Source organism: Xylocopa sonorina, chromosome 11 (assembly GCF_050948175.1).
Source record: "Xylocopa sonorina isolate GNS202 chromosome 11, iyXylSono1_principal, whole genome shotgun sequence".
NCBI classification, from domain to species: Eukaryota; Metazoa; Arthropoda; class Insecta; order Hymenoptera; family Apidae; genus Xylocopa; species Xylocopa sonorina.
This window is the reverse complement of record NC_135203.1, coordinates 9,134,994-9,151,742: the sequence shown is the minus strand read 5'-3', so window position 1 is coordinate 9,151,742 and position 16,749 is coordinate 9,134,994. Positions and strand designations below refer to the sequence as shown.

General features: G+C 46.3%; 1 protein-coding gene across 1 annotated transcript; it reads right to left on the bottom strand.

Moving 5' to 3' along the window:
- Positions 1 to 458: 458 nt before the first annotated feature.
- Positions 459 to 1,603, bottom strand: LOC143429308 (uncharacterized). The gene is made up of 2 exons (XM_076904843.1): positions 1,339 to 1,603; positions 459 to 1,231 (listed from the first exon to the last, which is right to left on the bottom strand). Exons 1-2 carry the CDS (start codon positions 1,601 to 1,603, stop codon positions 459 to 461), a joined length of 1,038 nt encoding a protein of 345 aa, XP_076760958.1.
- Positions 1,604 to 16,749: the final 15,146 nt, after the last annotated feature.

The window sequence follows — 16,749 nt, the reverse complement described above, 5'->3', positions numbered from 1 at the left end:
ATAGTATTAAATTGCCAAATTGTCATTTACGTTGAACAAATTCCGATTAAGCTGCATCGCTATCGGCGGACCCTTTAATAATTCCAGGGAGGCAAAAATGCTACCAGCGATGCGAACGAGGTATTTATCGTCACGGAAAATAATAGCAATACATTCCGTGGAATATTCCGGAGCGAAGATATTCAAAGTGGAGTTGTAGCAAATGAATACACGATAAATTTCAATGGTCCATTTTATTCCCCTTAAAATTATAGCAAGAATATACAGAGCGTGTGCTATCGCTTTCCATACGGTTCGTATAAAAATATATATATACAGTATTTACAAGACTCGTCTGCATCATACGTATTTACAGAAACGTCAGTCGTACGCGGAATGAAACAGAAGAACCCAAGCGAAACGTAATCTTGAAAAATCGTTCTCCGCTGTAAACGGAATTCCGTCCTGCACTTTATTCTCTACGAATTGACGATTCTTTCCACGGTATGCTTGGTGCATCCCATGCTTCGAAACAGGGGGCCGACGACGGTACCCTGAATCGTGTTCTGATAAACGGACGACCCATCGATCCGTCTCCTTTTATCTTCAATTTCCTCCACCGCGTCGACCATGCTCCTCTTCAACCCTTTCGGCAAATTGTGGACGTCCCTCTCGTAACCAGAACGGTCGACCATCGAGCTGACCCTAGGAACATTTAATTTCTCTTCCGTTTCCTGTAAAATCCGCTGCGGGTTCCCTGTCACGGGCAACGACGGGATCGATTGCTCGAAACGATCCGCTATGGAATTCGACGAATCCTCCTGGCCGACAACATCGACAGTCTTGTCAGCCATTTCCGTTTTCTCGTCCCTCATCGGTTTCTCTTCGTCCTGTTCGCATTTTCGGCTGGCGGACTCGTCACCGCACCCTTCCTTCCTCTTCCCGCAGGTCCTCAAACAGCAACACTTCTGCGTTTGCCCCGATGGCAGATCCTCCTTCTTGTACTTCACCCTGCGGTTCTGGAACCAAATTTTCACTTGCTTCTCGGATAATCTTAGATTCGTGGCGATCTCGATCCTCCTCAGTCGCGATAAGTACATGTTCGATGCAAATTCGCGTTCCAGTTCCAACAATTGAGTACTCGTGAACGCGGTACGAATCCTCTTCGAGCTGTTGCCGATGGAGTTCGGAGATTTCGGTGGCGGGGTCGGAGTACTGTTTCGCGACGGTGACTCGCTCGGTGCTGAAATATCTAAAACAAAATGCAATAAACGTTTACGTGAAACTAGGCACAACGTACTTAAAAGATATTCACGTCAAGTTCTGTTTCACGGAGCACGGTTGAAGGGCGGTATTTACCGGAGAGTCTACTGGTGGAAGTGTTTAAAGGTGATGGAGGACTCTGGCCAGGCATCGTGGGCAAGCTTGCCAAGGTGGGCGGGCTAATTGGTACCGGAACTGGCATCGCCGGTGGCCTTGGTACCGGCCTGATTGGTTGATAACCCAGTCCCAGATTGAAGAAGTTGAACATGTAGCTGGGCAATTGGTTGCCGTAATAAGGCAACGGGTACGCCGGTGGCGAATTGTTGCCGATCAACGAGTCCACGAGGAAACTTCGCGACATGTTTATCTTCCGCACGCGTTCCGTTCAACTCGCCCGATCCTGTTCGATCGGATTGAACAACACTCGACTCGAACCACTAAACAATCCTGCGGCCACTGAAGCGTCGTCTCGCACAATTTCCCATCGGTTCACCGAATTTCATCCGTTGGTCGTCCAAACGTTTCCCTCGAGCGTCTCCGTGGCCGTCACCAGCCCTCGACGACGATCCTTCCGTCTCCACGGGATACTCGAGCGGACGCTCGGTGGCGGTAAACGGCGCAGAGACTTTCGATACGAGATCCTCACTGTTCAATGGTACAACGTGCTCTGCACCCCAAAGGACCACCGTGGCAAGCATATATATACGGGGTGCTAACTCCACCCAGGGGTTGGTTTCTTTCGGGGCCCCTTTTGTACAGGGCCCCGCCCTTTCTTGAGGGTGCCCCCCTTTCAGTTCACCCTAAACGCGCACGGGGACCAAGCGTCTCGCCTCCCCTGGGATCGACACTGAGTAGGGCATTTTCTCGCAACGCTAATTCGACGGGTGGCTAATATGTCCGGAAACTTTATACTACCTCCGTACCCATCTTCCCGCTATTATTGGCTCCAACCCCTACGATGTCTCCTCATTATTCCCGGCTGCATTCGTTCCTCGCGATGATTTTGAAGTATGATTTTAAATTGGCGGAAACGACCGCCGGGTCTGCTGAATACGTTTGCTGACTACAGAATATATCGTGGCTATTCCTCTCCGCGTGAGTCCGGCGCGCGATTCTTTAATTTCTCGTGAACTGTTTAAGCGGTTCCTTGTTTACTTTAATTTCAATTAAAGAAGATAAGTAAAATTGAAAGGAGAGAAATACTCGAAGGATTTTTCCTCAGAATTTTTCCTCAAATGAGCCAAGGTTCGCTGAGTGCTCTTCTACATGGTTCTCGTCGTCGATTATCACCGAGATTCTTGCGGAACGTGTTCAAGAATCTGCGCGGGCAATCAAGATAAGCTGATGGGAGGAGACGGTACAGGTAACCAGCGCGCGGTTAAGGAAAGTGTCATTAGTGATTTCCGGAAACGGAAAATTGAAAGAGATTTCACGCGAATGGAAAAAGATATTCGGAACAAGTTCCACGAAGGTTCTTCTTTTTTGTAAGAGAGGAATAGAATGAAAATGTTTGAGAAACAATTTCGTTAAAGGGACTCTATTAAAACGCAGAGATAATTAGCTGGGAAACGTGGTTATGGTTCTTAGTAGTTGACGATTTATACCGTCGGCCCTTCCATAAAACGAACCGAGCTCTTTTGAGTGGTAACTTCGTTTCTGGCCGCATCGATATTCAATAACTCGAAAGATCCAAATCGAATCACGAATCTACGTGAATCTACGTTCTCATTTCTCTATCAAACGATTTGCATTCTCAGGGAATCTTCTGTCGTTCAATGATCGCGTACGTTCCCGATTTTATAGACTCGACGCATAAAACGAGAATTTCCACCATCCTTTGACGACCTAGATGCACGTGCTACTACCGGGAATTATATTTAAAAATTAGACAGCACAGTTCCGCGATCTCGAACACGAGGATACCGTGAAACTGTTTCGATACATAAATAGTTCCCGCTCGCCACAGAACGTTCAGAATCCCAAATGGATAAATATTTGCTTGTAATTAGCAAAGCTTATTCCGTAAAATCTAACGGACACGACGAACTTCAAAGCGCGTTCTGGTCATCGTTTTTGGTCATCGTTCTCGAAAGACGCGATTCACGAACAATTCGTCGATTCCGTGCTTGCGTAACGCGCGAAATTAATCTCCGTGTCAACCCAATTCGCATGCTTCCACCAAATACACCTACGATTCTAGAATTACCCATAAATTTAAGCTCCATTATTTCCGCTTGCGATTCGACACTCTTAATCGTCCGTTCATTGAGGAAGGAAACGAACAACGAACCGTGTCGTGTTCAGGCAACGGTTCTTTGCTAATGACCGCTTTAATTTCGTGTGTACCGTCCCAAATGTGGCTAGCTGTAGGTACTTGCTGAAAAAGCCACGAAGTAATTTCTTGATTACTTGCGGATGCTTTATCGAGCGTGTCATGCATGGCACCCGCGTTGCTCGCGGAGCGGAAAATTAATATTTAACGTCGAGACGCCCTTACGAATGACCGTTCTCAATTTTCACTTCGTCACTCACAGCACGTTATCGTGCGAACGGTTTCAAACCTTGGCACCTGCTTCGTTTATAGGTTCGTACGAATTGTCACCTCCCAGATCGTATCGTCGTCGTACAAATTACAGATCGTAACAATCCCACATCTCATCGTAACAAAAAATTAAGAATCTTCGATACTTGAACAACATATCCGAAAACTTTCGATTCTACTTTGTTTAATTAAGATAGTCACTCTAACCCAAGCACTTACGACGGGTTACAAGCACTGGTGGCACCGGGATAAACGAATTAAACCCGCTGTAATACCACCACGGAGCATGCGGAAAGATCAGAGAAAACATAGCCGTGATTTTAAACCCCTAATAACGCGACTAATCCCATTACGATGTTACCAAGGCAGCGCAAGGAGGAGCGTGCATCCTGCCCCGGCACTCGTATTAAAAATCAGAGTAACGTTATCTCACGAGCCGTTCCTGAATAATACAATGCGCATCTCTCTCTCTTTCAACATATGTCCGGCTGATTCGAAGGGTTGCCCGTACCCTCCGCGAGGGGTTGGGACCGCGCCACCCTTCGCGCACCGCGTATAGCAAACAAAGTTACACACAGGACCGTGCGTAGCGTTCACGTGCGTTGTTACCAGAGTACCTCGAGTCATTACGGCAGAAGGATATTTTAATTTCACGCGCAACCCCTCCTTGAGCCACCCCATTGGCTGGCCTTTTTATTTGGGGCGTGTCCCGTCTCAAAGAAATTCGGGGACAGGCCCGATTCGGCTTCGTGTTCCGTCGAGAGGGAGATAAAGGAGATGAATAGCCTTGTATTTTGGTTGAAGACCAACCTAGTCGACTGTGGTCCTCGTTGGGAAGTAGATATTAATTTCAAGACGTACGAAATTGGTAAGAAATGAATTTGAAGGGCTAATCCGAGCTCCTGTCGTTGGATAGAATTTCAGGAAGAGTATCAGCAACGCGGTATCGCGTTTTCTAGGTAACGTTCCCTCATCTCCTTTGTACAACCTAGACCCAAATTTCGGGAACGCCTCTTCGTTCAAGTTTCGCCTATGTCTGTTGCCAAAAATACCGCGCAGGAAGGGGATATTCAATTTTCCTCATTCGATCATGCCGGGTAATCTCACTTGAAAGTTCTCGGCATAGTTCGATGAAGAGTTGAACTTTCGTCCAAAGTAACGACACACAATATCGATACACCTACTGAAGGTGAACCAAAGAACTTCCAACGTTACTTCTTACCAGTCTTGTGTTAATATTACACTTATAAACTTCGTAGCGCTTCACAGATATCAGCAGCTGAAACTTCTCAGCAATTTTCTTAATTATTTTTTTTTTTTTATAATACTTGACCCAGTTAGCGAGTTGAATGTTTATTTCACAACTACCACGTAAATTAAAAGGAGATCTTTGGAGAGGAGATTCTGTAGTCCGCAGAATCGAGTTCTAAAATTCCAGCCAACTCTTTACCTTCGTATCTCGAAATGGCGAGCAAACGTGGACGCTCTGTAATTACGAGTGTACACAGAATTTCGCTCCTCCCCGGTCTAATCTCGAAATAAAAACTTGGATCTATGCCGAGTGACATTAAAGTCCGGAATTATGAATTCCTCTTCGTCGATATTAAGAGTTGCCAGATCTTTGTTTCTTGGCGCATAATCCAGACCACCTTGGCGTCAACGATGAGTCTAGCTTCTCTTCGGAATCAGGTTATAGAAAACAGTGGGTAGATTGAAAACCCGATTCGATTAAAATTTGTAAAAAGTTTCCATCGAGGTTGTTCGTTGGGTGGGCCTTTCTTCTCATAAGTATGAAATATCTGTTCGAAAAGGCGCTTATGGCACTCATTTGTCAGGATCCAGGGCCATCCAGCAACTTCGATGGAACTCGTACTCCACTGTTGTACTTTTATTACAACTATTTGCTGATAAATTGCAGTTGTTCCGCGTTTATCTACAAAATAACCCTTCCGCTTACCGTGACGAATGGTCCCGATAAAAAATCCCGAATCCTCCGTTTTCCCTCGCGAGTGATCAAGTACATCGGCAACTGGAAGGGTGCCAAGGTTTTCCGCTATCGACATCGGAGATAGATTTGATTTCAACTTCTTAAACCCCCCACCAGCGCGATAACTTTAGTGATCGATGCGATCCCTCTTGAAACTACTTTGCATTCTCACCGGTTGCTCCGGCCACCAAATTGATCGGAATCCCCGGTAAAACACCCCGATGTACATTTATCGTGGTTCGTTTCATGCCGATTCTGGCGAACCAGCGATCGGAGATCGTACGAATCGAACCGAAAATCCCTCGAGATGGACGCGATAAAGCGTGACGCAATGACAACAGGTAGCCAATGACGCTTTGGTACCAGTCCGCCAAAGAGGCAGACGAATCTCGATTGTGCTCGAGGAAGCCTCGCTGCCTTCGTTCAAACGGATATACACGAGGCAAAGGGAGTACATGGGGTGATTCGTGGCGATCGAAGATCGAGGTTTCCCGGTTTCGACGTGTATGAAAGGGAATCGCGAGATCGACGTCGTCTTCCGTAAACTTACTCCTTTTTTTTTCCTCCCAGCCATTATTCCACCCCGAGCCGTTTCGTTCCGCCGGTCTGCGTTCGATCTCGAGGCAAGGATCCGAAATTAGCTCGGCTCATTTCACCCGGCAGAAAAGTGCATTCTTAGGGCAGAATGCAGGATCCTAAAGGAGCATCCCATTCATCCTCGACTCAACCCACGTTATTGGTCATTTATAAAAGAGCCTGATGAAGGAAAAAAAAAGGGGGTGGCGAGGGAGAGTGGAAGGTACGTAGAATGAAACGGTGCCGAGCACGGCCAAATAATCATGGGAATGGCAAATACGATTTCGGATCTTTCCTTTTGCTGCCATCCGAACCAAATGATTCGTCTATAGTCGTGAGGGCGAAGTTTTGGCGAAAATCCTTTATACGTCTCTTTACCCCCTTCTTTGTTGCTCACGGATGGAATCGTATCTGCACGAGACATCGCTTGCGACAATTTTCGTCTATTTTCGATATCAGTTCGATGGACGATCTCACGTTCGAAACCCTTTCGAGCGCGCGGGCAGATGGATTTGATTAAACGCAGATACTCCGTGCGTACCTTTCCTTCGATAATGGAGACGCGGATTACGAGCAAACTCGAGCAAATCGAATTTCCATTACTCCCGTTCGAAATCAAGTAGCTACTGGACCAGGTTGAATTTCGCTATCAACTCGGCTGGCCGCAATGAGAAAAAGTTTACCCGACGGACCACGAAACCCGTTCGACATCCGCCTACTCCGGCGACAACACTCGAAGGATCGAACCGTGCACCACGTACTTAGATGATACTTGCCGTCCCGAACTTTCCTCTAACTCGACAGTCCGCCAACTCGATAAGTTAACTCACGGTCCACGATCGAGTAGAAGGGGCTGACTCTTTCCGAAGAAAATAAGGAAAAAGCTTAATGCTCGCCTCTCGCAGATTATCCTCGAGTAAAACTGATCCAACCAGTAACCGTGAATCTTTCTTTTATGACTTTTCTGGCGAAGAACTTCTCTCACGCTGTCGAACTCTTTTTTACGAGCGGATCGAGGACGTCGTCGAAATTCTAACGACGAATCTAGCTGATTAACACAGAATGGTCCCGATCTGCGACACGGACACCCTCGCGTCGAGGCTGAATTCGCCGTAAGCGTGCATCGATGACCTTTTTGTCGGCGAGGCTATTGTTTCGACCGCCATTGTCGGCAACAACGAGCGTCCCTGAATCGAGGTGATCATCCTAGCGTGGATTATTCGATAATTTCGCTAGGTTACGCGGTCTCTATCCACCCTCTTCGTTCTTGCTCTTGTTGCGTGGTGCTCGACGTTCTTACCGTTGTTTCCGGCTTGGTACTCGTGTTTTGACACGCGCCGTGGAGAGAAGCCTCCACGAGAAGTAACGCGGTCAGCTACCGGATTTTCTCGAACGGTTCATGGATACCTCATGGTTTGCTGAGCACCCTGAATCAGCCACGATCTCCTCTTGTTCGCTTCATCATCTCCTCGAACGGCGGTGAGAGTATCATGAGACCTAATGACCGGAGAGCCCCGTCAGAGTTTAACAGAGTGTACCTTTTCGATCTCGGATAAAGGCACGCTAAGCGCATTTCACTGCCAGAGCGGTGGCAACGCTTATAACCGGGAGAACAATTTATAAGAGGATCTTCTCAACGTCCAACGTGTACGGTACGTGCGTCGTCCATACGAACCGCGAGCTTTCCTCGATCGACGACGTTTCACGAGGCCGCTGGATATGAGATTGTGTAAACCGTGGAATTCACGTTCGTTTAACGTGAAAATATCGGTGAAATAAATACGTATGGCCAAGTGGTAAAAATGAAGGACAAACGTCGAGTTTTAGCGGACTCTTTACGGGGTAATCGGCGCGGAAGAATGGATTACAAACGGTCAAAAGCATTTCCACGGTTTAAAGAGGATTCTGTTTTAAATGCAACGACGACACGAACGGAAATCGCGAACTCGGAACTTCAATGGCAGACTGTTATGCATGTATGTCGTCGCGGAACCTGCGCGTTCGCGCTTCGGTAAATTACAGATTAAAATATCGTTGCTGCTGTCACACGGGGTCGGCCGTGGGCAGTTACCGGAGAACGCACGTGCGCCCTGTGGCGAAAAAACGAATACAATTTTCCGTTATAAATAAAAAAGAAATATCCGACGTGGACGCGTTCGTTTTTCGCCTGTTGTCTCTGTCGAGGTATTAACATTTCGCGGAACAACCCTGCGCCGGACCAAATAAAATTAAAAAATCCATTTCGCCCGGCGACAATCGGATTGCATCGACAACGGGGACCCTCTGTCGAAGGTAATTCGCGAAACGATGTAGTTCAGAGGGATATTCTGGCGAAAGTTATACAAGCTGCACGTACGAGAGAGGAGATTTTAAAAAGAAAAGCGGTTGCTGATTCGATCGATGCAACGGGTTGCTCCCGGGAAGGCGGCCATTTTCCCTCGCCCTAAAGTAACAACCGCGAGAAATGAACTACCGATGACAAAGCGATACGGGAGCCATTCTTCCCGTTTGTAATTTCCCTGCGTACCGTTGATCGTGAAACGTTTTAGAAATTCATCAGGGTGCCTGGAGGAAGGGCGTTCGAGAATTTAACCCCGTGACGCCTGGTTGCTCCCGGTGCATCGAAGAACCTACTTAATCATAAAGTACACTTTTTCGCAGAGTAAACTGACAGAATCTCTCTACGAGTCCGAGTTAAAACGAAGTCTCGCTCGGTGGCTTTCTACGGGGCACACAATGAACGATAGATTGCGATGTAACTTCGTTTGGGTGCGTGCCGCGGGAGCACGCTTCCGATCACGTGCCGCATAATAAACGCGTGCCGGAACAATAATTCCTGAAGACACCGGCTGATGAACGCTGACGTCGTCGCGCTAACTGGCGCATTGTCGAACCGTGTCAATCTCGTGATTAATACCATCGGGAATAGCGCGAGGCCTCGCGTTCATCGCGAACCGGACAATGCCGCGTTTTTTCGAATCGCGGACGTGCCGCGAAAACGCGAAATCCCCGGCTGAACGAGCGTCGCGACGAACGAGCAAACTGGATTAGGTACACGGTCCATGGTTAGGAATTAGTGTCGTTAGATTGAAACTTCTCGTAATTGATTCCACCCCGTGGAACAGTAGTCGATCGTACGACGAACGGAGGGACGATAAAACGAAGTTTATTGGCTGGAAGGTTGCGACCAAGTGGTACACTCGTGCAATTACTCGTCCAAGAACTTCGAACTTCTCTTCGAACCTTTATCTTGTTACCTGTGCAAGGTCAAGGGGAACGAGCGATGTTCGTAAAACCATCCCCAATCTTATTGGGATCCCTATTTTCTTCTAACTCCTTGTCGAAATCCGACCGAGAACAATATCTTCGATGATGTTGGATAAGATAGCAATTCGTTGGATGTTTATTCGCGTACGCGCAGCACAGAGAATCGAGAGGCGTACGGGTATTTTTTTCACGGAGTGCTCGCGTTGCCTGTAGCGTCACTTCAGCTACGGATGCATTGTTCTCGAAATAATACGCTTTATCAAACACGACGAGATCGATGCCGAACCGACTGGAAAGTATTCGATATTGAACCGTACCGATTGCAATTCCTCGCAAAAAAAAAAAAAAAAACAGAAAGCTCAAACATATATGTACAGGAGTATTGTTGTTATCACCATAGATGCAACCAGGTGCATACGAGTCGCGTTCACCCGTAGACTCCTCCCTCCTCGAACAAGGGAGACACGAGTCCATAAAATCCCATAAACATCCCCAAAAATCTGACGAACGCGGTTGGTAAATCGTGCCTCTGAATGGAATAAAATATCGCTTTTTGCGGCAATTTTACGGCAATTTTCCGACCCGATGAAACCGCGTCGCGTACAGGCAAACGTGGAACCAGGTGTCAGGAAATATTCGTCCTTCCTTCCCTCCACCCCGCCCCCTCTCCATCGTCCTTTCAAACGAGACAGTGATTTTTTCCTGCGTTCATTCTTGCTCGTTCTAACCAACACCTCCAGTCGCTCGATTAACTGTCGACCAATGGACATTCTTCCCCTCTCTCTCTCTCTCTCTCTCTCTCTCTCTCTCTCTCTCTCTCTCTCTCTCTCTCTTTCTCTGCGGTGGTTTCCACAAAAACAGGTACGACACGTTCGCGGCGGTTCCAGTAAAAGAAACGCGTGTCCCATTGAACGGGCAATGGTCCGTGGTCGCATTCAACCAACGGCAAGAACATTTTAAGCCTGGTACAAAACGTTCGAACGCGCGACGACTCTGTGATTCATACTCGAATCGTGCCATTAGACGCACTCGAACGGTCCCCGTTATTAGGATCAATCCTCGTAATTTACGAGGCGACACTAATCAAGCCCGTTTTTCCCCCGATCTATCGCGAACGAGCTTAATATGAAGTTCGCGCGTACTCGCGATAATTACATCAAGAATTTACGAGATCCATGGGATTTCGAACCCTTCCGCGATACAAGAAACGCTCTCGAGATGCGAGAAATAATCGATTCGCGAACCTCTCTCCCCCTTTAGCAACTAATAGAAGGCGTTCGTCCACCACTGTAAAATTGCTTCGCTATAAATCTACCGCTAGGTAGCGAGACATCGAGGACATCGTTAAATCGACGTACTTTTTATTGGACCAATTCCACCGCGGGGAAGTCGAAGCGCTGGAGTATCGCCTGGAGGCGAGAAAATCGATAACAAAAGGGATAACTTGGCCGGTTTTCCGTTTCTGAAACAGAAACGGAAATTTAATTTCACTGGTTGCCGTCCGAGAAACCACCGTCGCGGAAACTTCGCAACGGCTTGGACTAATTCTTGCTTCGTTCTTTCCTGCTCCCGTCGCGACGATCTTCAAGGCGGAAGGACGCGTCGCTGAGCTGTACCACCGCGGCGACGAGCTAACGGAAAGTCGTAAAAATTGAATACCTCGTTCTGACATAAATCTTGCCGAGAATTATGAAGCTACGTGCCGGCTTAAAGCGGAGCTCTCGAAGAGCAGGTAATAGGACTCGTTCGCAGGAAAAATGGAACGAATCCGGTAGCTCCACCGCCATTTTTATTTCCTTCCCTCGTTTATACGCAGCTCGCTCCTCTCTTACCGTCGTTCCACGGCTGAGAATAATGAAGTCGAATCGAAATACCGTTTCGTATTTCATTCATAAAGCCCATGCAATAAACTGCAGTTTTCCGTCCATTCAGCGTTCCAATAATTGCCACCTCCGGAATATCGTTTTACGTACTATTGAATTACGAGAATCAAATGCACACGGAATCCAGCAATGACACAACTCCGATATCGTCCGCTCGCTTGATATTTATTATATTTACCCCGTGGGACGACGAAGAGTTATCCGCTTGAAAAACTAGTCGCGAGACGTGCACCGGGGATAAATAATGGAGTAGTCCGCGAGGAGAACTAATCCTCGATCCATTCTCGGCGTAGGAAGAACGTCCGTCGTCGAAGAAATGTGCGAAACGAGACAAATGCTGTGAAGGACTATCAAATTCGCTTAAATCATAGCCGGAGCCCGGTTGTTTTCGAGCAGCTTTTAATTTTCATACCCGTTCGAGCAATTCCGCGGACGTTTCGATGTCGAAAACAGCAGGCTACACGATTGCAGAGAGAAAGAGAGGACGAGGATGCTACTTAACGTCTCTCCCTGGTGTCGTAAACGCGGATCGAATCGCTCGTATAACGTTGACACTGTTCGAGCCCCCTTTTACCAACGCAAACTCGAACGACACGCTGAAGAGGCACCGTTCCAGCGAAAGCATTTCGATATTGTGTTCCGAGTGGAGTCGAGTGCCGGTAGGGCCCGTCTTTAGTTATGCCGCGTTAGTTACGCGATGTCTGCCTCCCGATAAATTATGTCCCGCCGTAGGAGAACTTGGATGGCGAACGTATGCGTCCGATCGAAGCAATTTATTCTCACGATTCTGCGAACGCAAAAGTATACGCATCCGACGCACGCTGTGCGCGCACGTAAAGTGTTTGTTCTACGTTCGTTGCTGGCTGCAAATTGATTTCAGATCGTGCAGCGTTATCCGGAACGTTTGCGACGTCCCTGTGGACAGAACCGATAAATTGGTCACAAAGCGGGTCTAAAATAACGCCGTCCGTGAAAAACTACGGCCAACTATTGGATCTTTTTCGCTCGATTTCGAAGGGCATCGCATCGTGCCGTGCATTGGCTCGCATCGCGTGGCAATCCGTAAACGTTCCTTCGATACGAAAAGAAACCAGCTGTGTAGAACGAAGCTTTCAGATCCACCGTTGGAGTTGGATCGAGAAGGATCAAATAAAAGCGTTAACTACGTTTACGAATTCGCGAAAAATGGTAACAACCATCGTTGTTAACGTATTACCGCGGTGGCTCACTTTGGTCGTCCGTTCGATAGAATTGAGAGCAAAGTAAACGGTGCAAATGACCATCCGATCGGTGTCCAATCGCACTCCAATGCGCGCTGTTCGATTTGCTTTCAACGTTATCGCATTCGCTGCATTGTTCGACCAAAGTGAACCGTGTAATTTCGCCCAGAAGGAATTCCCTTCGCGCTTTCCATCCGGTACGAGATCGCCTGAAGCTTAGCAGATCGCTGGGGCTATCTTCCACTAATTAATTTCTTCCGCTTGCATTTACCGCGCGTCCAGCCAACGGACGACCAAGTCTCCGGACGAGATCCGCATAATACCGATAAAGATAAATCGATAAGTATCCTCCCAGAGCGGCGTTCGTTCGAGGCCTTAATTACAACTCGTTTAATTAAACGTCTGCACGGCGTTAGTCTCGAATTAATCGCGCGTTGCGCGTTAAGTTACATCGTTATCAACCCCGGACGAGTAACAATCCTCGATAACGACTCGTCGCGGTCTGCGCTCGAACGAATTCTTAATTGCTCGTTGCCGATTCCGTGGAACAAATCCGAATCGCGTAAACAATATTCGTTTCTCTCGTTGCTTGACAGAAACGTACGATTCGTGGCACGTCACGCAATCGGGAGAGCTATTGTGCCCGGCGATAGTTTCAGTTAGAAACGAAAAGTGGGCACAATAGCCGACGAGCGACGACGGAACTTTGATGGCGGCCGGCCAAAACGATCACCGATGGATCATTCCGCGAAATGGCATTAACGTGAATTATGCGATCGGTTTCGCAGGGCATGTGCCACCGTTTTCACGTATTCACACGTATCAAAACGCGGATACAGTGTTTCGAGTTCGCCTCTATTGACAGACTGTTCGCGGCTACAGCCCGCCTATTACCATCCGCCTTATTTGATCAGGCCTGCGGTCCTCCTTTCAATTCTACATCAAACGGGATATAATCCCTCGATATATGAGCCTCATTTGTAACTTGTAATCTCGCACGATACCTTCGACATAACTTAGAATTAGGCTTGTCCCGCGGCTATTTCGAACGCCGATCCAAGTGGAAACGTTTGCAGAAACGGGCGTCGCGTCCTTCGCGTTCGTTACTTCCCTTCGTAACGGTTCGAGATACCCCCGTAAACGGGTTGCAGGTCGATGGTACGGATACGTTGCAATAATCGTAACGCAACCTCGACTGCCTACGAGATTTTCAATGGTAACGCGCGATGTTCGCACGCAACCGTCTCAACACGCGACATTCTCTGCGAGGGGTGCCATCGACAACGTCCCCCCTCGAATCAATTATCATTTCATTCGGAGGAAATTACCGATAATTCTGTAAACCCATCGGATTAGGGATCGATATTTCCGAAAAAGCGCAAAAATGTTTCAGGAATCGACGTAAGCGGCTTAGCGGCGTGTGTCTATGGCAGCTGTCCCGTCGATCTATCGAAAACCCATCTCTCTCTGCGTATTGTTCATAGCACGAGCATTAATCCTGTAAATAGCGAAATTATCCGAGAAGGGTCCTCCGAAAGGCAGAAAAGGGCGCGAGCATGGCAACGTATAATCATTCGCTCAGGTAAAGATCACCCTGCTCGGATATAGGGGACATTTCGCACAAATTCCGAGTTATCGAGCACCCTTCAGTTTGCCTACGTGCCCTTATTAACGTAATTTATTGTATTTCACTAGTTTTATTATAATTAATTGTATATTTCAATAGTTTTATTGTAATTTCTTTTACATTTCCCGGTTTAGAGGTAAGCGAGAGAAAGATATATAAAAGAGCTATAAGAAAGAGTGAAATGGATGTTACCGACCCTACTTCAAAACCCCCGACACTATCTCTGTAAAAAGTGCTCAAACTGGTCGCACATAATTATCGACAGCGAAGTAAACTACTCAAGAACTACTAGCCCCATCTCTTGGAGGAGCGCTGAAACTGTTCTGGCATTAGTTTCAGTACTTTGTGCTTTGTTGCTGTCGATAATTATGTGCGACCAGTTTGAGCACTTTTTACAGAGATGGCGCCAACAGTTCTCGAGAAGAGTGAGCTTCATCTGTCTCATTCTTTCTTATAGCTTTCTTATATATCTTTCTCTCTCTCTTTTACCTCTGAAGCGGGAGATATAATTTATATGACACTCTCTATCCAATGAAAATTAAGGAAATTCTTTATTTAATCAGTAGTACTCTAAAATTCTTGTTGATTGTCCTCAGGATCTTCAATTATACTTCTTGCTGATAACTTCCGCAAGAAGGAAAACCAAGATTGCGCAAGAATGGATTACCAGTACACTTGTGCAACAATTGCAAGAAGAAATCGGCATGCTTGAAGTAATGAGTACAGCTTCTCATCAAATTATTACACTCTACATTATCATTAATGTAAATTTACATAAAGTATTAATGTAAGCTGTATTATACATAAATAATTTACAACAATTAGCTTGTAAGAACATTTCTGTGGTCTGTACGTTGTTCCCAGTTACAATAAACGTTTTATCATTGTTAAACAATTGTTTAAACATTATTAACCTGCTCCAACAATCCTATTGTGACCAATCCTAGTCCTTAAACGAGAAAAAACTCGTAAAAACGGGCCTGTTCATAATTAAATTGAAAATACTGAAATTTGAATTTCCCGCGCTCTTTACGGATACCTCCTCGCACATCATATTCTCCTGATACAAAGTCCGAAAATCGGGTTTTCGTTAGAAAAATCACTGAAACTTGGCAATTCCTGGAAAATGACGTCACTTCCAAGAATCGCTGGAATTCCAGGAATTCTCGATGACGTCATTTCCAAGAAGTGGCACTTTAAGGATACCTCCTATGACGTCATGTTCTCCTGATACATTGCCGATTTTTCGAACAAAATCTCGAAAATCCGACTTTGTAACAGGAGAACATAACATATGAGGAGGTATACGAATAGTGCCACTTCTTGGAAATGACGTCATCGAGAATTCCTGGAATTTCGGCGATTCTTGGAAGTGACGTCATTTTCCTGGAAGTGGCGCGCATACCCCCTATGACGTCATGTTCTCCTGATACATTGCCGATTTTTCGACCAAAATCTTGAAAATCCGACTTTGTAACAGGAGAACATAACATATGAGGAGGTATCCGAATAGTGCCACTTCTTGGAAATGACGTCATCGAGAATTCCTGGAATTTCGGCGATTCTTGGAAGTGACGTCATTTTCCTGGAAGTGGCGCGCATACCTCCTCACCACTTATATTCTCCTGATACAAAGTCGGATTTTCAGATTTTCGGTCGAAAAATCGGCAATGTATCAGGAGAACATAAGTAGTGAAGAGGTATGCGTGCCACTTCTAGGAAAATGACGTCACTTCCAAGAATCGCCGAAATTCCAGGAATTCTCGATGACGTCATTTCCAAGAAGTGGCACTATTCGGATACCTCCTATGACGTCATGTTCTCCTGATACATTGCCGATTTTTCGAACAAAATCTTGAAAATCCGACTTTGTATCAGGAGAACATAAGTAGTGAGGAGGTATGCGTGCCACTTCTGGGAAAATGACATCACTACCAGGAATCGCCGAAATTCCTGGAATTCTCGATGACGTCATTTCCAAGAAGTGGCACTATTCGGATACCTCCTCATATGTTATGTTCTCCTGATACAAAGTCGGATTTTCAAGATTTTGTTCGAAAAATCGGCAATGTACCAGGAGAACATGACGTCATAGGAGGTATCCTTAAAGTGCCACTTCTTGGAAATGACGTCATTGAGAATTCCTGGAATTCCAGCGATTCTTGGAAGTGACGTCATTTTCCAGGAATTGCCAAGTTTCAGTGATTTTTCTAACGAAAACCCGATTTTCGGACTTTGTATCAGGAGAATATGATGTGCGAGGAGGTATTCTTCAGTTAGTCATTTCAGGATAGGTGGATAGGTCATTAAAAAATTGAACGCATAATTAACAGTAATGAATATTTATTGGAACCTTCTTATAACTTACATTGATATAAACTATTCTTATAATTAATTTACAATAC